A 24,445-nucleotide genomic window follows, 5' to 3' on the forward strand; every position below is an offset into this window, starting at 1 on the left:
GGCGTTAAATATTTTGTTTCCTGCTAACTGTAATAGACAACTTTAGAATTTGAACGCAACAATCTACAGTACTTGTAAGTTGTTCATCTGGTATTAATCCAACGCTTATACCATAAAATAACCCAAAAATACGAGAGAAACAATTGGTGGACATCAAAATGTTAAAAAACCCTGCATTCAAACATAACCAACAAACCAACAATAACCAATACGATGGTCAAATTTTTAAAGATGAGAAACTCGCATCATCTAAAGGCAGGACTCAAAACCATGTTACTCAGATACCACCTTTTCTTATATTCTCATTCAAACATATATCAATATTAATGTTGATTAGGTACAAAATTTATTGATCGTATCAGATCGAACGCAATTCGCCCAATTCCCGAGGTGGGAGTTGAACAATGGGCGTAGCAACCTATTTGAGAAAGAGTTTGGGCGGAAGAAACGATTTCAAGGCCCTGTCTAAATTTAATTCGAAAATCGCTGTTTTAAGGTTGGATGGTGTTTTAAATTTAATTTTAAATGTAATGAGGATATTTTAGGATACATAAGTAAAGTAAACCAACCAACCGACAGTTGCGGAGAACTTAATTACGAAGAAACTGCTTAAATACGAAGCCTGATCTTGATCTGAAACTTAACCTGATATCGTTAGGGAACAAACATGGAAAATTTAATTTCACACTGTAACTTTAATCTACGTAACCATAACCTTATTCTTACTCTTGTACAAAATAATTGCGTATACATATTTAGATTTTTGTGGATCGTTCTAATTATCGGATCTAACTGCATAAAATCGAATTTATGATCTATGTATGTACTTGGTGCTAATCATTACCACCATTCATCCGAGCGCCATGAACAGTAATTATTCGATGTATCAGAAGAGTTTTGTCTTTATTTCAAGTTCCAAGTGCTACACTAAGTTCCAAGTGCTCAAATTAAGTGCGTAGTATTCCACTTAGGCACTTAGTAACAAGTTGTTCCGTAAAATGCTCCAAAACACCGTGGGACAGCTTCATTTCGTGAGCTCCACATTCCACATCGCGGCTTGTTTGTTTCAACATTTAGCACCTAATGTCTCAGCCTTGTTTACTATTTAAGTGGCCTCTTTCGAGTCAACGTGCAGCTTGGTTGCACGACGATGTTTTAAATGTTTTTGTTTGAACTTCACCGTTGATATTGTACAAAAGTTCTAAAACATTAGGTTATGTTTCGTTTTTAAGCCTTAAATTTGGATTGACATTGCCTGGTTGTTTATCCCTGGACAACCTTACAATAGTTGTTATAGGCGACAACAGCCTATTCGTCAGGATTTCTCTGTATCTAATACACAGGCTTAGTCATTCAGATCAAACCAAACTATGAAATATGGACGTTCAGTAATTTGAATTGTCACCAACATATCTGCCTGCCTGGTTTGCTTAACCCTCAACGATACATTTGTTAAGTTTTAAGCAAGAAACAAATTTAAAAGCAGACATTTTTTCTAAAATGAGGCATGACTTAATAGACCTACTCAGAAAGCAAGGAATCGACTCTATGTGACTCAGATACGAGTAAGAAGAATGACATCGTCAGTCCTTGAAGTGTCCTTGGGCCTTTGTGTTTCCTTACAAACCTTCTGTACCAAAGGTTCATTGGCTGACAAGAATTGATAAATTGTTATCTCAGTATCTCCTTGTTGCAGAGTCACGACAAACACCAGTTACCTCGCAATCTTTCCACAATGGGGTGAATGGGTTTTATGGGCCTTCTAAAATTACTTACCTCTAAAATTAGTTACTGACTAAGATCAGCTGTTTTTTCAGTCATGTCTATGTATTAAAAACCCAATGATCAAATAGTTTTGTGTTTTCTCAGAATTTAACTGGCAACTCATACATGAAGTACTGGGGTTGGTCTAGAAAAAATTGCCATATAGTGTAGAAAATGGAAGCTTAATACGATAAGTAGCGAATGTAAGCAAGTTTTGTTAGAATATTGTATGGCGTAGTTAAACCGGTTCATTGACATAGACTCAGTAAAAGTGAATGGAAGTTCTATGATAGTAATGTTTCATTGATGCAATCAAGCAAATATCAGTTTCGTTGCAAAAACGTTCATAATACAGGTGCTTTCTTCACAATCAAAAGATCGGAAGCGCTGCGTTTTTAAACAGTGACACGTTTGTGATAATAGTATAATGTTGTCGTTGTGCGAGAAAGGGTTCATTGACATATGCTAATCAGTTCCAAAAGTGAACGGCAGTCCTGGGTCCTGAGATTGTAATCTTCCATTGTTGCAAAAGTCACGAAAACACCAGCTACGTTTGCAAAACCGTAGAAGTGTGAAAGAAGTTATTTTATGAACCTGTAAAGGTGTTGCATTGTTTTGGAAAGTACATTGGTCCACCATAACGATTTTTAAATAGTTGACGGTAAATCTATGACAACGAATAAGCATATTCATGCTCAAGATAAGGAATACCCCGAATTTCGAGTAAACCTCTCACAAATCGGCGACTAGCGTGCAAGTAAGTGGCGATTCGCTTACCAAGTAAGTAGGACCAAGCCACTGACCTGTCCACGCGTATATTGATTCTAGACATCAGTTAACCTACTTACTGACTTGCTTACTTCCTAATCTCGCGGTAGCTTTCTTTAATCCACACATGGTTCGGACCGTTCCCTTATGGAAAACACGTAAACAATACCAATAATGAAGCTCAAATAAAAAAAATTGAAAAGTTAGGGATTACAAGAGAGACGTTTAGCTCATCCTGTAGTAATTTAAAAACATTAATTTCGATTAGATTATTAATACGTAGGTTAAAACTTGTTTTCGTTCTAAGTAACGCGTTTGTTATACGAGGCATTTTAAATGTGGAGAATAAGTGTAAAAACATAGGAGGCGAAAATTTAAAGGTTTAAAAATACCAATACGATCTACTCGTATATATGAGCGTACGGTTGAAAATGACTGAGTAAAAGGTGCTCGTACAAAATGTAAGGGTGTATTGTAATTTACATACAAAATTGACTGATCTCACCATCATCTTCAGTGTATTACACTGATTATTTACCTAGTGTATTTACACTCTTCTATCTTGGGGAGCTTAACAATGATTAATAGCCATGGTCAAACGATTAAACGCATTTCCTCGTAGATTTAGGCCTATCATCCTTGTGAAACGGCAAAAGACAATGTTAAATAATGTTCCCGTCCCATTTTTCCAGAGGGTTTTTTGTTAATTACGTAATTTATCTTGTTGATTAGCCAAAGTAAAAAAATAACTTAGGCCTAATGTATTTTCCACTGTATTTGGTTCTTTTAGCAGACAAACAATATTTTCTTCCGAAATAATTTATTATTTAAACCAGACCTTGTATTCGTTAGACATTTATGACGAAAGAGTGATTACCTCACCTCCAGCGGCCACGCTCCTTCTTTCCGCGAAAATCACTCTAATTTTCCGATTACGAGCGGAAGTGTGTGTAGTCCGTCGTCCTCGCGTCTGCAGGGCGGGGCAGCGCCATAGAGTAAGAGGAACGAGAGGCAGAAAGTCATATAGTGACGTCACTGTCGTTCCCTACCTTGACTCACCATCGGATATCAGCGCCTTGGACGTTGTTTCCACCTGACTGCCCACTGGTAACTATTGTTGAGCGGAGCGAGCGAAGCTCTTGTTCTATACACTCCTGCTTTTGTTTTCCACACTCCTCCTGAAGGGCTCGCTTCGATCCGCATAAAATTTAGCACAGTCATAGTAACCAACTATGCGAAGGTATAAATCTAAAATGGTACAAATCGGACCAAAGGACTTTTATCCACTTGAATTAAAATGTTTAGAAATTTAACATGGGATTCAACATTGGTCGTCATGACATTATTTGCAACATAATAAAAAGGTAAACAAAAGAGTAGTAACATATTAGTAAACAAAAATATCATCTAAACTAGCACATTGCAAATACAGAACAAAAGGGAAGACCAAACGGATTAAAATCGTTGGGCATATAACTTACTACAAAATGAATAACTAATTAGGGTCACAGGAATTAGGCTGAAGGGCTGAAGCCTAATTTGAGACTCCAAATAGTAATTTCATTTTGTGAACCAAATATACATTTGTGTACTATTGACTTTGGATACTGCATGTAGACATTCCATTTACGTGCACCAGACATATCATTGATAGACTTTAGATATAGTGCATGATTATACAGATATCATGATAACCCCTTGATGTTCATGATTTTACCTTGATTGCGGACAAAGATTATGTCTCCATGACCAAGGCACGTTTTGCCGCCACATAAAATTTATCAGTTAAGTTCACTATTTTACTGGCTAGAACCATCTTTGCTGAGCTTGATACACACACCCAAGTGGACGACAAATTCAAGAATAAAGGAAACTGCGCCTCTAGGAAAGTACACTCACCACACAAAACCATAATGAACATATAGGTTTAAGCCAATTGGGACAATTTTTACTTGAGTTATTGTGCTAACCAAATAAAAACAATATGTATATGAATTTGAAGTGATGGTGTTTTTAGCCTCTGGGGTCATCAAAATAAAAAATTTCGGTCCTGGGTCTAGGTTTTACCATAGGTTTTACTCTGAGAACTACCAGTAACATCTATTGGCCCCTATGTACGTAAGACCACCATTGATACACCATTAATGGTGGTTGCTGTCAATGGGGGTTACTAAAACAAAACAGTTGAAGGAAACAACATGTTTAGTGATGGATTAGTTACTAAACTAACCAGAGGTCGTGTTCTTACATGAACATAGTTGGATATTTTGCAACATGACCAATGACCTATGCAGTCAGCTGATTAGATCAGGATGTGTGAGGAGGAATGGCGATTCATTATGAGGTTTCACATATTTGCAGCTGCAATAATGCTGAAACAAATGACTGATTGTTTTACCAAAGGATGACCAGCTCCACACAAACTTGATTATGACACCACAATTAGTTAAAGTCTTTCCTAAGACCTAAATGCTATATTGATGTAAATCTTTTTGATCCTCATTTTGACAAGTTTAGGCCAGATGACACCTTAACCACAATATATCAACAAACCACATTCATATTCATAATTAGCTTTCACTAAGTCTTGCTAAAGGGTTCTCACCATCACACCTGGTCAACTTTCAAGATCTCTGAACCACAAACCACTAACAATTTCCAAACCACGTCCACTAGGCTCGTGGGATAAATTATAACTAAAGAATATATTTTTTCTTTCTAAACTTTTTAGAAAAAAAGATAACTATCTAGAGCTGTTGGGTCACTATTCTCTAAATTACTTTTTAAATCAAAATTCAAATTTTAATGACTGAGGTATGTAAAAACCCTATTATTGTCTACTGTTTAAAGATTAATTTAACATAAGGTATTATGTATTGGCATGCCATAAAATATCAAATTTTTGTAAACTTTTGGGTTGAAAATATATAATTCCATTGATTCCTTTACATTCATTCCCTTCCACTCCATTTAACTATAAACTGTAGGTCCCTTAGTTGCCATTAGCTGTATGGGCTATTAATTAACAGCTGTGTCTAAGGAATGTCGGCCTTAGTCACTAACAAGACTACAAGATCGCGCCACTCATCCTACACTCATCTCCATTCATACTTGGCTTAAAACACCTACAAAGTATGGTCGCCATTTCATAAGAAAGTATAAAGTATAAACTACCGTAAATTTCTTTTGTATGTCTCTCACTTTTTGCAACCCCTCAGTGACCACAACCCTGCTGTTCCAGATGAGGTGGCTGTGGCTGGTGGGGGTGTGCTGCCTAGGCGCCAGTCAGGTGGTACAGGGATTCTCAGGCGGCGCTCCACCTACCACATGTAATGATATGGTGCCCAAACACAGGGACACTGCGGCGCAGAACGGCGTAGCTCCCTACACAGTGGCTCCGTCCCATCCCCATACACAGGAGGGAAAGGTAACACTTAGTTTAGATAAAACCATCCATCTATCCATTTGTTATCAATTTGAGAAATGTTTGTTTATCTGATCCCCCCTTTTTTGACAAGGTCCTAGACTAGAACTGCCTATCTCCACTATCTCTTTTAAAGAGTTTGAATCTCCACTGTACTTTGAGAACTTTACATAAGTGAACTTTTCAGCATTCAAAATGCATTCTGACCAATATTGCATGTTATTTCTCTTTACCTAGTACATATTCTATTTGTTATCTACTCTAGTTTACCAAATTTAATTTCTTTCCCTATTTATTTCCAAGGTCCGTGTGATGATCTCATCCCAGGGAGCTCCCGGATTCACTGGATTCCTACTCCAGGCTAGGGAGCCCGGAAGTCCAGCAGCTCTCGGATCCTTCACTGAGGTCCCAGAGGAAGCCAAAGTCTTAAACTGTGGAGATGGAGAGGTATTTCAAAATAAATGAATATAGTAAGCAAGACCTCCAATGATACAAGGTCATGGCAACATAGTTCCGGCCTACTGAAACAGCTTGTTGCACTAGTTTTTAATGAAGTTTTTGCATAATACTTATGTTTACATGTTTGTTATTACTGTAATTACCATGGCAATAGGCTGGCCGGTGCAACATTGCCACACACCAACGCAGTAGCCTTGTATAAGAGGAGGCAATATGATATAAGTTACCGGTAATCAGCCGTCTGGAAAGTAACAGACATATTGAATAATTTAGTACTGCATTCTGTAAATGAATCTGATTAAATAAATATCAATTTTCACAGATTTTGATATTGTATGTAGTTTTTTTTGTTCAGTTCATCAGTTTTGACCAGGCCTTAAACAGCAAACGTTCAAGACCAGTTCGACCAATTTTAAGTTCTGTACAGTACTTTTCAGCGACTTTTGGTCAGTACAGTATTCAATTTTCTGGGAAGCCAAATGTTCTGGACTGGGTAGTGCTAATTTTTATATATGAAGGTTGCTGGTACCCATTTTATTTTGTCATAGGGCTATTGATTAATAATACTATCTAGCAAAAGTTTATCATTATCAATATAAATTGAGATAAGGATGCCACCTAAGTGCTTATTTTAATGCAAATATGAGGGAAGGATGAGTGTAGAATGGAGTGAGATCTGTGTGGTTTTGTTACTGACTAAGATAAGCTGTTTCATTAGCCATCACCATAATTTATTTAAGGCCCAATGATAATTTAATGCTAAATACAAGAGCAGAGTCTGGACTATTTTGTCTAAAATGCCAATGGCGCAGAATAAACTTGAATGAAAAGAAAATATAAAGTACCGTTACCTTACCGTTGACGGTATATAAACTGTAGGTACTACTTTCCTAGAAAATGTTATGTATTTTACAGATCCACAGAATCACTGTTATTTATCAATTATTGTTAAATTATGCCGAGCCAAAACAAAATTGTCTCTTATCCGTATGGATTGACAACAAGCCTACTAAAAATATTAAAATATAATAAAACTACTTTTCTAGGTGTCAAGTACAGGTAACTAATTCAGATTTTTTCTCCAGACTTAATTTGTTAAAATTCCAATAATAGGTTAGGTGTCAAAAAAGGTACTGTACTGGTAATTAATTAAGATATTTTCTCCAGACTTTAAATGTAAAAAAAAACATTCCATTAATAGGTTTAGTTGTCAAAAAAGGTACTGTGCAGGTAATTAATTCATATTTTTTCTCCAAACTTTAAATGTACAAATTCCGTTAAGGGGTGGGTGTTTATGAGTAATCTAACTATGATATTCCAGAACAACGCAGTAACTCACAGCAGTGGGCTGCTGAAGCAAGCAGTTGAGTTGGAGTGGGAAGCACCTGCAGAATGGGAGGGGGATGTAAACTTTGTGTAGGTAGAATATTTTATTTTATTCTTTTTATGCAAATGTTTCTAGTTTTTTCTAATTTTCTCCTAACAATGAATCTTGTTCAAGGAAAACAAACTTTAATCATAGATAACTATAGAAATTTATTTTTAAACTTCTTTCAGAATTAGTTTTTGTCTGAACATCCCATTACAGAAGCATTAAAGTTTAAATTTGCCTCCAATGAAATCCCACCTTGACTAGTGAGGTAGTCACAAACACCAGTGTGTTTTTTACTTCCGCACTCTGTGAGTGGCTCATTCAACTACTGTATATTACAATGTAATAAAATTTTACTACAGCTGGTCCATAGAGATGGGATGTAATATCAGTATCCAATAGTCAATCTCATAACCTATTGGTTACTGACTGTTACTCATTGATCTCTATTATTTTGCTGTAGTAACAATAGAGATCGATGCTGTTACTACAGTTATGAGTAACTACACTAACTAGTGACTGCTTAGGTTCAACAATTAATTATGTCCATAGTATAACACAAATGCTATTCCCCTCTTATAGGCAGCACTCCTTATTTTGTACGACCGTTTTTTGTAGATGATAAGAATCTCAACCACTTATAACATAACCTATTGATATTGGTTGTCCAGAGCTACAGTTGTGAGTAACTACACCACCTACTGGGTTGGTCTGCCGTCGGATGTTATTAAAGTGATCCGAAGATCTACTGATACTGGCTCTGCAGCAGGCATCTCTACTACCAAGGCACCAGCTTCTATTACTGTACAGGTTTGTTATTCTTTTTCAAGATGATTAAATATGAAAGTACCTAAAGGTCTTAAGGGGAAGCTTTCCAACTGATAGTTTGTTTATTTGTTCATGAAAGATAATATGATTTTAGATGACAATGATCACAATAATCTATCTGCCTCTCTCTTATCACAAAGCTAAAGTTGTTTAGTAACCAGGGACAGTTCCAAGTTGGTTTCTAAAGCCCCTCCTATTGGTCCCTGGAAAATTAATAACAGAGGATACAGTTCTAGACATTAAAAATGGTTTTAGAAAGACACCAAACGGCTTTAAAAATACCAAACATTCCGCAGGAGGACCCCCGAATCCTCTATTTATCAGGGGATTCCAAATAGTTTCACGGTTTTCGAAAATGTTTTCTTGTTTATCAAAACAAATTTTTCCCTAGGACGTGTTGTCGTCAGAGATAGAGCTGTACCGAGGCTGTGGGAGCAGCAAGAGCTGCGTAGGTTTGCCACGAGGATGTCTTGAGACACAGACTTGTCAGGCAGCAGTAGCAGTAACGAGCGCACCTGGGGGAGGTTACACTATTGACATGGTTGGCAAACAGGTGAAGTACGTGTCAGTCGGCTTCTCAGATGATACTGTTATGGTGAGTAACTGTTAAGTAGCTAAGGCTGTAGGGATACTTAGGAATTGTTTAATTTTCATGATACTAAAAGTCTTAAGTAAGAATATATATTGAAAGACTAGAGTAAGCTGCAAGGAAATGATAAAAAATAACAAAGCGTGAGTGGCGAGCAGGATGTGCATGCACCGTTATCTCAAAAATTGCAGTTGGATCTTATTTAATGTATGTATTCAGAGTAGGAAAGAGTGGTGAGGGTTGTCTCATAGCACTACGCTTCCTATTCCATCTTAATTGACACACTCTAATACAATACAATGTACCAGCTATAGAACATTATATAAATTTGCCAAATTGACATCAAACCATATAGATTGGTTTGTGTGAGAAATTTGCTGCTGAGGATGCCATTTTCATAGCAAACCATCCGATGGTTGAACTTCATGTAAAACCAGCCAGGAAAGTTATAAGAACATTGTGTCAACTCTCATAAAATTATTTTTATACAGGCTAAACTGAAAAAGTAAACCTAACCTCAATCTCACTGTAGCATCAATGTAACAGCTGTTGCAAATTTGTCTGGTTCCCGTAAGTCACCCTGTACAATCATCTACCGGTACTATAGTATCCTTACACCTATAAATGGTAATACATTGTGGCTAAAACAACAAGTCCAGTAAGAGTCATAATAGGGTCTATGTGTTACAATATTGTTACAAACTGTACTGGTAGCCTATCTATTTTGTGTTCTTCCAGGGTGGTGACAATGTCGTCGAGTGTGTCCATGAAGATGCAGATGCAGAAAACGGAGTCAAAGCTTACAGATCTTGGAACATTCCTGGCATCAAACGCAACCGAAGAGAAGAGGTGATTAGTATTATAAATTTAGAATAAGAGTTTAAAATTAAATCATATGATTATAGTTTACAAACATTTCACTAAACAACATTGTGTAAGAAAAACAATAGTTTTTGAAACAAACGAATATATAACAAAGAAAATATAACTGACACACCTGGATTCAGTCAAGCCACTATTAAATTGGATAATATACCTGAATTTGTTTTTTTAATTTTTAAGTGATCCTTTAATGGGAAAATTTGATTTTCTGTGTTAGTTGGGAGCATGTGATAGTCCTGGGGCTGTAAGTCCTTTTTGTCTTCGGTTTACGCTACCTAGAGAATGCTGAGGTATATTTTGCTATGACTGCAAACACCAACACTGTTCCTATATAGATGAAAAATGGTCGGTTAGAATAGGTTATTTTATGCTTTCACAAATTTTATAAACACTTTGTTGTTAATTTTAGCGCCAAAGTGGGTTTTCTCTAGTAAGAGGAGTGTATGTGGATGGAACGGTTTACTGTAGACTTCACCACGATGCAATCGTAACTGTTCAAGACAAAACCTTCAATCTGGATAAAACCCCCTACAACCTCTTGCTTGCTGCTGGCACTGATCTCAAACGTGAGTAAAAGCACCCATATGATTTCCCAATTTTTTCCCTGGTACCTTGAATAACTAAAAATTCAGGATCTTCCTTGTATAGCCTCAAGCTTCGTCAAAGTGAAATCCTGATAAACCGAAGTCTAATTTCTTAGTTTTATATTTACAAGAGTTTTCAGTATTTTAGTTAAAAAAAGTTGGACGAAAACACACATATTAGTTTTTTAAATCTCGTGGGTGTGTACTGTGGCTGTTCTAAGACTAAGTCCTCTCAGCCCTCAGAAATCTTTGTCTTATTAGCTGTTATATAATGTATGCCGATCTATCATAATATTCTATAATTTACGGAGAGTTGTTTTTTCATCTATTATTGTTTAAAAAGTTGGTGTGAAAGACAAGAAAGTTATAGCATACATAGAGATATCTATCTACTTCCCAATGATTTATCTTTAGTTAGAGGTTAATCCCGCTATGCTATAACCTACCCATTATGGTATCAAACAATTATGAATTAAGGGAAAAATGTAAGCTACCTAACATAAAAATACTTATCAAATTGATGCCTTGCAGCTAACAATGTCGGGTTCCACTCGTTGTTCGGCAGCTCGGCAGAGAAACAGCTGATGGCTGATTTCCGAGTGGTGGCACCAAGAGATCCATTTTACGATGGGTGTAATGACTTCAAGACATGTTTTGGTGCGCCAGGAGACTGTGTTACAACTCGTGACTGCCAAGCGGTCGTAGCAGTCGTGGCTCAAGGAATGCGCTACCATTTTGAAATGAAAGCACAAGCTACAGGCTACGTAGCCGTGGGTCTCTCAGAAGATAGGTTTATGGTTAGTATGTTCTTCACTAGGATTCCTGTGTATACTTTTTTTTAATTCGCTACTTTAAAAAATGGCTAAAGGTAATTACCACATTATGAGAGTTATCTGTAAATTAAGGTCTACAACATCGATGACAGCCAAGCCAGCTAATTTCAATCTGACACCAGTGTTGATATTGCTTTCCTCCACTATTAATCTGGCTGCTTTCCACCTTTATAAGCAACGATTAGTTTTGATGTAGGCTATAGTCAATAACAATTTAACGGGAAAATTATGTTTCTGCTAACTATGAAACACCTTCGCCAATTAAGTTTCTCTGGGGGAGGGGGATCAACCCTTATTGAAATCTGTTGCCAGATTTGATAGAAAAGTCTTTGGACGTTGAAAATGTGTTTGGGCTGCAAAGGAGCTTAAATTTGAACTGGCTTTTTGGCTAGTGGCCTACTATAACATAAAATTAAGTTGTTTGCTCAAAGTGTTAATTATATTTTTATCATAAAGAAATTTTTTTTTTTATGACTTTAAATATGTTTTACCACACAGGGCAGTGACAGTGTGTTGGAGTGTGTACATGAACCTAACTCTGCCACCGGAGTGATCAAGGCTTTCATGAGTTGGAACGTACCAGCTCCTGACAAAGGAAACGTTCGAAAAAATGTGAGTAAACCTGCTCACTAGCTTTGAAGAAAACATCAATGTTGTTCATTCATTGAGATAAGGCAAAGACGCCTACTTGTTAAGTATTTCTACACAGGTGTGCTTTTATCAAACAATCATATATATTAAAACGTGACAGGGTTTTTTTATTTCACGATTCTGAATCAACCTCTTGACGGATTTTCATGATTTTTGTGTTGAAATAAAGATATTTTTGAGAACAAGGGAATGTCGAAGCCATAATTTTAGTTTAGGGTTTCAGTTTTTTAGAAATTAAGTAATTTCTAAGTAATTTTTGTTCCCCAAGCCACCGAATCAGCAAGCGCAATCGGCATTCAAATATTTCAGTCTAGCGAATCACAAAAGAGCAGCGGTGATTGTGCTGCTTTACCCTGAAAGTGGACGTAGTTCACTTAAAAACCCAAAGTTAGCAGCACTGCCTGGATCCGTAGCCAGTGTATTTGTAATGTGGCTTGAAGAGGGAAAAATACCCAAAACCGCGACAAAAGCATTGCCAGAAGGGATTTTACGGGAAATTTTAGTATCAACCTACACCAAAATAAAGCTCGCATTTAAAGCTACAGGCTGGCAACAATTATAACGTTCCCCAGCAATGGCTGAGCTCATACTGAACTAATGTAGTGGGAGTGGCACGGCTACATCTATAGATGTAGGCCGATAGGAGCGCTCGTGATGCACTACATCAATAGATTTTCTCAATGTGTTAATCAAAAGTTAATCCTCCTATCCTATTATTCTTGATAAATAAGGAGAAAACAAAATTTTGCACATCTAAGTGATACTATGTTTATTTTTGCTTTATAGGTGAACCAAGATGGTATCAACCTGTTAAATAGCAGCTACATCGACGGAAGTATTTATTGCAGAGTTAGCCGAGAAATTATTACCAATGTTCAGGGAACCACTTTCAATTTACAAAACCCCTACTACATCCTTCTGGCAGCTGGTTCTTCACTCAAACGTGAGTATTTTACTAATTTTTTTACAGGCTCAACATATTTTCAATTTTATAAATGGGTATCAGAAAGTGTTAAATGCGCTATAAAATTCCTAATTAATGTATTTTGGTCACCACATCTCAGTATGAAACCTGTTGTAAGCTTTACTGTAGTTGAATAGGTAAATTGTAGGCCTATTTAAATAAAAAAATAATCAAGGTAATTATTTCTCAGTAGGTTACGTGCTGTCACTTATCGGGGAAAGTCAAATCTACCAATACCGTCGCGTGACGACATTAATGCAGTGTATTGTAGCAAAAAGTGATGACAAGTTCAAGCTGTTCATTGGGAAAAGCCAAAACTGCTAAGCACTGTCATGTAACGACAGTAAGTTGTACCTCGTCGAAGTATACTGTAGCGGCAGTGCGAGAAAGACTTTGTATAGAGTATTTTAGTAAACATTTCGCCATTTTTTTAGTGAACATTTTTTTTTTGTCCTGGGTTCCAATCCTGCCAAATCACCAATGGATTTTATCTAATTGATAATGCCACAATCCCTTGGTCATGTAAAAAACAGCGTCCTAAAAAAAAAAATAAAATAAAATACAAAAAAATTTTAATATAAAAAGTTTGGCAATCCAAAATGGGTCCGGTCCCAATCATTTTGGACTATCGGTACTACTGTATTATTATTCATTTTCATAAAATCAAAGTTTTGAAGAAAATCTTTGTAATTTTTACAGCTGAGACAGTAGGTTATCACGACTTGATTTACGTATCCAGTGCACAGAAAGCAGCTCTGACTGACGTTGGAGGCTTTTCTGAAGCCAGTAAACTCCTTCTTCGACTTCACGGAGCGTTCATGATCGCTGCGTGGCTCGGGTTGGCACCCCTGGGTATCGTGCTGGCGAGATACTTCCGTCAGACTTGGATAACCACGTCAGTATGCGGCAAGGACGTCTGGTTTGCTGTAAGTTTCTTATGAACTTAACTATCATTACCGCACAGTGATACATAAAGTACTCTAGTTTGACCCAAAAAGTTGTCTTGTTTATGGATCCAGATATCATTTCCTCATTGAGATCAATTAATGATGCTATCTAAGAAAAGGTCAACATTGGACAGTTAAAGGACCAGACGTTTCTCTTTCAAAAAGCATTTGCTAATGGCATAAGAACACACCAAATTAAATATTCAATAATGAGCAATGTTGATATTTGTATTCCAAAGTGAAATTTTGATGTGCTGCACAGATAGAAAAAATGATATATGGATATATTTTTTTAAAGAATTTTATTTACAAAACATGAACCTTTGGAGTAAGTATTCTCAAAAGATATACTTTAAGAGAATGGATGGATTATTGGATACACAACGATCTTACCCAAGAGAAGAGTTTGTCAAAAGTCTGAGTGTTTTTCTCGCTCTTGTCAAGGACAGTTTCAATCACAGATACATTGTTTGTCATAGTGGCACAGACTGTTAATGCTGCTGGTGTGGTTACTGATCTTGGCTGGTGCCGTGGTAATTGTTGCTGAGGTAGGAGACTGGGTCAGCAGTGCCAATGTGCTTCACGCCCTAGTAGGAGTGACAATTGACAGTTTCAATCAGATATACTGTTTGTTGTAGTGGCACAGACTGCTGATGCTGCTGGTGTGGTTACTGACTTTGGCTGGTGCCGTGGTGATTGTTGCTGAGGTAGGAGGCTGGGTCAGCAGTGCTAGTGTACTTCACGCCCTGGTAGGAGTGTTAGCGACTCTTCTGTGCTTCATCCAGCCGTTCATGGCTCTATGTCGACCTCACCCTGGTGCTTCTAACAGGCCTCTGTTTAATTGGGCCCATTGGCTGGTCGGGAACGTTGCTCATCTTTGTGCAAGTAAGTGAGGAAAATCGATTACTCATTATAATTGCCAGGATAATATTTTTTAATAACAAGTCACACACAATTTGACAGAAAAACTAGGTGCTACCTTCTTCTATCTCATAATTTGGGAAATTTACATATTTTATTTTAAATCCAAACATCGCTGGAAGATGTGGGTGAGATAAGAGCAAGATACTTGTTCTTACTATGATCAGCTGTCTCGTTCTCTTTGGCTAGGACAATTTACAGAATGTAATTAAATAAATTGATCAAGAAATTATTTAGGGTAATTTACTAAACCCAATGGCCAATGATCAATGCTTAAAAATAATAACATAACAAAGGTATGAATATTTCCTTGGAGAAAATCACAGCCAGCTTGGCGTAATTCTTCAGGATATAAGATTTACAGTAAGTATTATTTGTTTGAAGGAAGGATTTAATCAATAGGGTCCCCTGATTAATTTTTGAGGCTTGTATACACGTCGATCTATTATCTTGAACTGTTCTGATGTCCCAATTATTGAATCTACTCTTATCTTATTGGAACATAAGACGTAATTTGTAATGCCTAGAAAATTTAATGAATTCTATGAATAATTTCCTTTTAAACAAAAACCCTTAGTTTATTATTAAAACCACCCGTCATCCTTTACGCTAAAAATATTGTGATTGAGGGAAACGTATCTCTTATTTGACCTAGCAAATATTTTTATGAATAATTATTTGCTCACTTTTAGTTGGAATTTAAAGATAAACCAACCATTGTCTGTTTCAGTTGTAGCCATTTTCCTCGCTGTAGGACTAGGCAAAGCAGAACTGCCTCAGTGGATGGACTGGGTGTTGGTCGGGTACGTTGCGTTCTACGTCATCGTCCACCTCATACTGTCGGTGAGTAATCAGTTTTCAAGGCTTATTAACAAATAATGATAAAACATATATTTGTTTGTCATGGAGTACAGCCAGAAAAATCATTAAAGCTAAGAAACCAGACTAAGTCCTTAAGGTTTCACTAGTCTTTTTGCTTGTATAGTAGAACTCAAATTAATCTAATCAATTGGGACCGTACCACATTTCGGATAGTCAAAGGTTGGGGTTTTATCAATATTCGGAGTATGTTTTAGGAAATAGGATAAGCTTTTACTATCGTGTTTGCAGAATGTGTCTGCAAAGATTTCGCAGTCAACAAATTCACGATTACTCCATGGCTTCTATACCTTCTTTGATAAAAAAGACAAAAGAAAAATCACTATTCCCATGCAGCTTAAACCTTCATTGGTAAAAAATAATGAAAATTATATTGAATTGTCTAATTATGTATGGTAAACCTGCTATTCTAAGAGCCATTGGACTTGTGTCAGGTTTAACCTTGTATCATCATCATGGTTTCTAGCGGAAACAGTAAAATATGTCTTTGTTGGATTCTAAAGTTGTGATATTTTCTCAACCAACAAAGCTCCAGACGCCGCTAGAAAAGGGTTATTAAAATTTGGTTAAGCCCCGTAACTTCAGTATATTTCACCACCTCTTGGCAGTTATGTGGTCTCAGTCCAGAAATCTAAATGTAGAATCATACCTACAAACCTTCTCTGTTGTGGAGAACACTCTCTATACAATCTTTCTTTAGCTCAAAAATACTTAACAGTTAGGAATGTAGCTAAAGGGCGAGCTTGCAAGTAGGAAAACATATGTGTGTGTTATCACCTTACGATTTCTGTTCACAGTTCTGTGGTTGTGTGAGTGAGAATTCTAGTAGCAAGAGAATCAACACTTTCCCAATGAAAGATATGAACTCTCGCTCGCCTCTCACCATGGACCGCAAACAAGACGCGCCGGTGAGTGTCACATTATTCATACTGTAACGAGTCAAATGGGTAGGGGGGTAAAAATATAACGATCTAGACCACGAACATTAAACAGCTAAACATAAGCTGTTGAGTAAGCCTAGTCGCGACACTAAACTGACGTCGTACCTAACCTCAAATTCCAAGACCGCAGACGACGTTGGTGTCAGTTTGGTTGTTTGGCTGTTCGATTGCGTCTGAGGCCGGGCTACGGGAGAGAAGATGAGCAGCGGGGTCACTTTTGAGCGGTACGCGGCTGTAAGCCTGTTAAAGCTGCCATGCGCCTGCCTTCGCTGCCAGTTTTTTTCGGTTTCTGTAACTCGTTGACCAATCAGGAAACGTTTTAACTTTCGTCTCGATTCGGAGATGAAGGTGAAGGAAGAAGAAGATTTGTGAAGATTGTCATTCGTATTCCCGGCTTTTGTTGAGGCATTCGCTAATTATTCGTCCTTTCGTCTTCGATTTGAAGAGTTTTCGTGCTACTACTTCGTCGTAAAAGTCCCAATAAGTTCTGTGGTGCATCGAGTGCGCGAAAAATCGTTTTTTACAGTATTATTACTTCGTTTGGTAAGTTGTATAATAAAACTTAGACAACTTAGGTTTTTCTTTCGGCAGAACTTTGTCAAAGTTCATAGGCTAGGCCTGATTCGCAGACCTCGTCATACGCTTTAACCAACTCATTTAATTAAAGTATCGGAGTTGGTGACAGATCATTTCGATTAACGTTTCGTAATCCATATTTGGGACTTTCTTTTTAAATTCTTAAACCCCTTTGTAAAGTTCCCAAACGCCCCGAAGTTGGCCCCAGCAGACAGGTTTCTGCTTGATAATTATTGCAGAAGTTTGCTTAAGTTGAACACGTGAGGAAGTTGAAGTTTTAGTTTTTTTTTCGTATCAGCTCCTGGAGCAGTTTTATTTTTAGTTTCAGTTTTTCTCTCGTTTCGTGTCTCACTTGGACAACTTAAGCCAACTCGTTTTCTTGTTTAGTAAATTCAGACTCTGTGGGAGTTAGGCTAGGTTAGGCCTATCTTGTACTAACCTTGCTTGTTTCAGGTTGACGACGTAACTCCGTAGGTAAGCGGAGTGACTACTTAGCTTACTTGTTGATTCGTTAAGTTAGCTAGTAGTGTGTCATTTAGCTATTTGCCCACAGAGTCAAGTCAAATTATCATTTATTTCCCCACAAGCCCTAGGCTAGAGTGGTGATTTCGAGTAGGGTGTTTAGTAACCCGCAACGTTCGTCTCGAGCTCTGACAACCAGGGCTATCAAATTTAGGCTATCCGAATCACTATCGACTCCTGGGAAACTCCCCGCGACCAGACTAGGGCGAATCCTGGGATCCTCGTTTTATTACCGGTGGCGTAATTTCCCACTTGTCGTCCGCCAGGAAAATTACGTCACAATACTTTCAATTATCAATTATTGAGATGGGGACCCCACCTAAGTGGTTTTCAATCAATAAATAATCTAATAGACTAAGTTTAAAGTTCACAAGTGCATTTTTTTTTTAAGTGAACTATATTTTTAACAAACTATGTTAGAAAACTGATAACCCCTCAAAACATTTATTAATTTGTATATACATTTTACTAATGCAAATAACTAAATAAGTAGTTGTTAACTTATAAAAAGATAGGGCATTTGCCAGGAATTATTAAGGAAATTGACAGGAAAGCAGGCTTACCTTTAAATAAGTCCATAGAGACACATAAAACATCACAAAATTAAAAGTAGAAATTTTCGTGGTCACTGACCACTTTTTCAACCACTGGAGATTGGAGAAATGGCAATGGCAGTTGCAATTTGAATCTATTACACCTTGTCAGGGTTGCCAACACAGATGAAGAGACTAAAAATTGTTTTTACTGTTGCATTATGTTAAAATTATGTGGCCTAAACTGATTAACTCTTATAAAGCAATATCTTACAACAAAAACTGTTTTGGAAGATTACAAATCTGAACAATACAAACTGATCAAAAGTCTCAACTCCAACTACCGACTCTTACTAAGTACTGCTCCAAACCTCATTGAAGAAATAGTAAGAACTATAACAACAGCCAATAAACTTCAAGAAAAACTTGCTGGAATCAAATTGAAAAAGCTCTCCAAACTATGTATTCAAAGGTTAAATGACTATGGCTACATTGAGGCCTATCAGAAACCTTCCAACAAAGATATACCCTTACTAGGTGATAGGCCTAGCCTAGCTTCTCTTTTTAAGCTTCCAATACCAACTGGGCAGCTTCCCCATCTACCAAAAACACCTAACCTAACTCCAGTTTATAAAAAAACAAATAATGAAAAACCAGCATCCACTTCTTCCACCAACTCCATAATGAATATTTCAAACCATCATTTAACTGAGGATGAAACTAGGGTACTTTCTAAAGGCCTAACCTTCACACCGACTCAGAAGCCTGACCTATTCAGCCTAGGTAAAGATGTTTTCTCTTTTGCCAGAAACCTCCGGATACAATACTATTTGTACGAACATCCTAATGCTCTAAATAACGCAAACATGCCTGAAGACTGTCTAATGAAGTTTAAACCTCCATCTAATTGGGACCCACCTCCACTACAACCAGATCATCCGATAGAACTATACATAAACTATATAATGCAAAGTATAACTGATCCAAATTTTAAGAACAATCTTTCAGACTCAGACAACCTAACCAGACCTGAAAGAACAGCCCTACGATCTTTACAGAAAAACAAGGACATCATGATTTTACCGGCGGATAAAGGATCAACAACTGTCGTAATGAACACTGATGACTACAAACAAGAGGCCTACAGACAACTCTCAGACAGAACAACATACAAACCAACTGATGAGGATCCTACAAACAAATTTAGTGAGGAATTAAATCAGTGGCTAAAACAAGAAGCTCCACGTCAGAACATTTCGACTAGTACACTGGACCTACTAATTAACAAAGAACCCAAAACACCTCAATTCTACATACTGCCAAAAATCCACAAAAACATTTTACCCCCTCCAGGCAGACCGATTGTGGCCAGCTGCAACTCTATAACCGAAAGAATCACGGCCTATCTTGATTCCCATCTTCAGCCTATAGTAAAAGAACTACCCTCCCATGTGAAAGACACCAATCACTTCCTAGACAGACTTCAAATGATTCCCACACCTTTGCCACCTGATGCCATTCTAGTAACTGTAGATGTAACCTCACTGTACACCAACATCCCCCACACGCATGGCCTAGCAGCTTTGGAACACTTTCTTGATCAACGACCGAAAAACTCACTTCCATCCACTTTTTTTCTTATCAATTTGGCCAAATTTATCCTAGAGAAAAACAATTTTCAGTTTGAGGGAAAGAATTACATCCAAACTAAAGGCACAGCAATGGGAACAAGAATGGCACCGTCATATGCCAACCTCTTCATGGGTCGCCTCGAACAAGCCTTCCTCCGACAGCAAAAAGTACAACCTGAGTGCTGGTTCCGCTTTATAGATGACATCTTTCTAATCTGGACATCTGGAACAGAATCCCTCAATGAATTCCTCAAGAATCTACAAAATTTCAGTATTTTACAGTTCACCCACAACAACTCACCTTCAGAAATAACATTTTTAGATGTTAACGTGAAATTGAATAATGGACTGATAACCACTGGCATTCACATCAAACCCACCAATAACTTACAATACTTACATTTTGACAGTTGTCATCCAGCCAACACCAAAAGATCTATACCTTATAGCCAAGCCATCCGAGCCAAACGTATTTGTTCGACAGAAAAGGAACTCTCCAATTTCAATTCGAAAATTTCCAACGCATTTGTTGAAAGAGGCTACCCCAAAAACCTTGTAGAAAACCAAATCCGTTTAGCCCAATCAAACAACCCTCCAACAAAGAAACTAAAACCACAGCAAAACCTAAACCTAATAACCGAATACCACCATGGCCTACAATCCCTCAACTCCATTCTAAAAGATGGATTCAAAATTCTCCAAGCTTCCCCACACACAAAGGATTTCCTGAAAACCCCCCCAACCACCACATTTCGCCAACCACCTAACATCAAAAAGATTCTTGTTCATCCTAAGATACCGGATCCAATTACAGCAACCAGAAACAAACCTCCAAACGGCTCTTTCCCATGTAATACTTCCAGATGTAAAACGTGTCCCATCAACCCCCCCACCACAAGTTTTTCCAGCAACGCCACAAATGAAGTTTTCAAGATTCAAGGACACAACACCTGCAGCACCAGCAATGTAATTTATCAGCTTCAATGTAAAAACTGCCCAGCTCAGTATATAGGCCTAACAAAGAACCAGTTCCGTACCAGAATGAACGGTCATCGTCAAGATGTAAAAAATAATTATAAAGACAAACCAGTAGTCAACCATGCCTCATCCCACTCAAAATCTGATTTTAATAGCTGCTACTCTTCAAAAATAATAAAACAACTGCCTCCAAACTGCAACCCCTCAGAACTGAGAAGATGGGAACTAAGCTACCAATGGTTCACCCATTCTAGAAACCCACCAAACCTTAATCTAAGATAAACCCCATTCCTCACCTTCCATAGCAGGCTAGTATATATAAAAAATGTTTAATATGTGTGTGTACATATGTGTAAATACAGAACAGTGTAAATATAGTGGATTATTCATAATAAGTGAACACATTCATACATATGCAACAGTAAAAACAATTTTTAGTCTCTTCATCTGTGTTGGCAACCCTGACAAGGTGTAATAGATTGAAATTGCAACTGCCATTGCCATTTCTCCAATCTCCAGTGGTTGAAAAAGTGGTCAGTGACTACGAAAATTTCTACTTTTAATTTTGTGATGTTTTATGTGTCTCTATGGACTTATTTAAAGGTAAGCCTGCTTTCCTGTCAATTTCCTTAATAAGTAGTTGTTAAGTGATTCTATCATTTATGATTGTGTTAGTGTACATTCTATACAATTGATATGTTGAATAGAATGCAATTATAACTGATGAAACAAATTTATACATAATTTCAATAAATGTAATTGCTTACAATGGTTCGGATTCCACTATAAACTGTATTATCTACATAGGCTATTAATTAACAGTCCTATCTAAAGAACATGTCAGCCTTAGTGATTGGGACTACAAGATTGCTGTAAGTGCTTGGCCAACTTAAAATTTTGTAATTGTATAGTTAGGCTCTTTATTATTTTGTTATTGTATGATTGCAAACCTTTCATTTTGTTAAATAAAGCACTTTTTAATTTAATATAATTTCATACAAGATCGCGCCACTCATCTCCATTCATACCTTAAACCTTTGTATGGTCTGGTCGCCATTTCAGTTAAAAGTAGCCTATTAAAATTATTAATCAAAGTGTACAACAGCTAACTTTTACCGTAGGTAGTAAAGAGCTGTTAACCGGCAACGCATGTATCAATAATAGCTGTTTTTGCTGCAGTACGACAACAAATACAATAAAGATATTATATATACCGGTTGATGTAATAAGTTCTTTGTTTCTTCCAGCATGCTGGTTTCCGCAAGTGCATGCTGACGATTTTGGTCCTCGGAGTCGCAGTTCTCTCTGCGTTCCTTGTTTTGGTCGTCGTCTTTGCACCTTTCGAGCGCAGCTGGTCTCAGTTCCAAGAGTCCTTCAGGTCCATGTGAACAAACCACCGATCTGGGTTGAGTTCAACAATGCCTCTCTAAGATTAATAGTTTGCCAATCTATGCTCCACATTTGAATACGGATAAAACTAGACATTCCATTGCCATGTTGCCGTCGTAGTTTTGGGATACAAATTAACGTTTTTTAGTTGAGCCACCGACAGAGGGCGCTGATGTAAATTCATCATTGATTTCTGTCGAGTATGTCAATATTTTTGACTAAATTAAACTGATAGAACAACTTAGTGTAGCTATACTGCTCTAGCATCTTTAATGTTACTATATCAGTAAAAAAAAAGAGGGATAAAATATTAGACTGCAGCACATTCTGTGAGTGGCTGATTCAACTATTATATTAAAAAAAAATTGGGCAAAACCCACAAAACACAATGGTTAAGACAAGCTTGAGTTTTAAATACAAATAATATCTTAGGAGTTGTACAGTTTAAGCGTAAGAGTTATTCTTTAAATTAAAACATTCTTCTTAGAGAGCTTAATTTTCTTGTGATATATTTTGGGACTCAGTCCATTTGAAAGTAGATTTATTTAGCAGAAGATGTTAACTTTATTAACAGAAAAGATCTTAGTGTACATTAACATTGTAAATTTCTTTAAAATGCATTTATTTTGTTGAATAGTTTAAAATGGACATTTTCAAAATGTTGTAGAATACTTTATGAATTGCAAACCGCTTGTTGAATTGCTTGTCCGATTCAGAAGCTAAGTTTTAATTTTAACTTAGGATATTTTAGAGCAAAAAATGTTGTTTGTAAAACACGCCATTGTACATCATAATTAGTTTTCAGTGAAATGAAAAATTTATTTTTGTGCCATTATGTTCCAAATTAAGTTGATTTGAAATACTCTTGACATTCAAATATTAAACCAGTTGAAAAAAGTAATATAAGTTCACATTTAATACACTTTGTGAATTTATTATTTTAGTATGTAGGCCTATGATAAAAAAATTCTGAGAGTGTAGTTTAACAATAGTTGCCACCTGTAAATAAACAGATTTAATGTGTTTTCTGTGATAACTAGCACACCGCATATTTTTGTTCAATTTGGTTAATTATTTATTAACAAGAAAAATCTTTTCTGAATAATAATTAATTCTGACTAATAGTTGTAAATGGTGTACATATGTGTAAATTATTTTTAAATCAAACCAACTTAAAAAACAAAAACTGTTTTAGAAAAGCTTTGAACATTTTTGTTCCATTTGTAAGAGCAGGGTAGAATTTAATACATGACATATAAAATCAAAAATTAGTAAAATAAAGCTTTTTGGCTGTATTAGGTAGGTTCTTGATTAATTGCGCTTAAATGCAATTTTTAAGGATTGTTTGGAATTTTTACCTATTTGAGTGGACAAAAAGTGAAATTTATATTTTAAGTCACAAATAGTTTTTCATTTTTCTATAGCACTTTGGTTAGTCAAATGACATAATAATATAGGTCCTGTTTGAGCTAAAGTAAATATTTATCATAATCTTCTGTACAACATTACACCAAAGATGATAACAGTGGTGCATTAAGATATTGATAACAATAACAATAGTTTAGCTGTAAACATTGTACATCTTTGTAAAGTACTAGGATATAAGTTAATAGACTAAAACTAGCAAACTTCTGATACTATTTTGGTGTAGTTACATTTTATTAAATGGACAGTATTTTTTACAGCATTATTTTATATTTCATGACCTTTTCAAGCTTGTGCTTACAGACAGTTGAAGTAGTGTTGGCAAAAGAAAAAGAAGTATAAGGGTCTCTCTTTACACTTTCTGGCAAGTTCCAGGTTCTTTTACAAACAGTCCTATTAATAAGTGAAGGAGGTGGTAGTTTAGTTAATAAAATAACTTTGGATAGGGCAAGTAAAATTCACATTTGCTGTTCCCCACCCGGTCGCGCATGGTCATCATTCAACCACAGGGAATGTGTTAATACTCTACTAACACAAATATATAAACATTAATAGGTTTACTCAAAACAGATTGATTTTAGAGGA

The 24,445-nt window shown here is 36.6% G+C and overlaps 1 protein-coding gene across 1 annotated transcript in view; it reads left to right on the plus strand.

Moving 5' to 3' along the window:
* LOC128997674 (putative ferric-chelate reductase 1 homolog) overlaps nt 1-24,116 on the plus strand; it is a 56,786-nt gene extending 32,670 nt beyond the window's left edge. The window contains exons 2-16 of the mRNA XM_054423320.1: nt 5,774-5,959; nt 6,260-6,403; nt 7,737-7,831; nt 8,459-8,597; nt 9,007-9,210; nt 9,943-10,053; nt 10,496-10,652; nt 11,202-11,467; nt 12,002-12,115; nt 12,941-13,097; nt 13,818-14,044; nt 14,704-14,950; nt 15,717-15,829; nt 16,663-16,773; nt 22,294-24,116. Coding sequence (XP_054279295.1) covers nt 5,774-5,959; nt 6,260-6,403; nt 7,737-7,831; nt 8,459-8,597; nt 9,007-9,210; nt 9,943-10,053; nt 10,496-10,652; nt 11,202-11,467; nt 12,002-12,115; nt 12,941-13,097; nt 13,818-14,044; nt 14,704-14,950; nt 15,717-15,829; nt 16,663-16,773; nt 22,294-22,434 — 2,412 coding nt within the window. The 3' untranslated portion in view covers nt 22,435-24,116. The remainder of the gene's footprint in view (nt 1-5,773; nt 5,960-6,259; nt 6,404-7,736; nt 7,832-8,458; nt 8,598-9,006; nt 9,211-9,942; nt 10,054-10,495; nt 10,653-11,201; nt 11,468-12,001; nt 12,116-12,940; nt 13,098-13,817; nt 14,045-14,703; nt 14,951-15,716; nt 15,830-16,662; nt 16,774-22,293) is intronic.
* Nucleotides 24,117-24,445: the final 329 nt, after the last annotated feature.

Source organism: Macrosteles quadrilineatus, unplaced genomic scaffold (assembly GCF_028750875.1).
Source record: "Macrosteles quadrilineatus isolate MER2022 unplaced genomic scaffold, UCM_ALF_1.0 Scaffold_6__1_contigs__length_79288215, whole genome shotgun sequence".
NCBI classification, from domain to species: Eukaryota; Metazoa; Arthropoda; class Insecta; order Hemiptera; family Cicadellidae; genus Macrosteles; species Macrosteles quadrilineatus.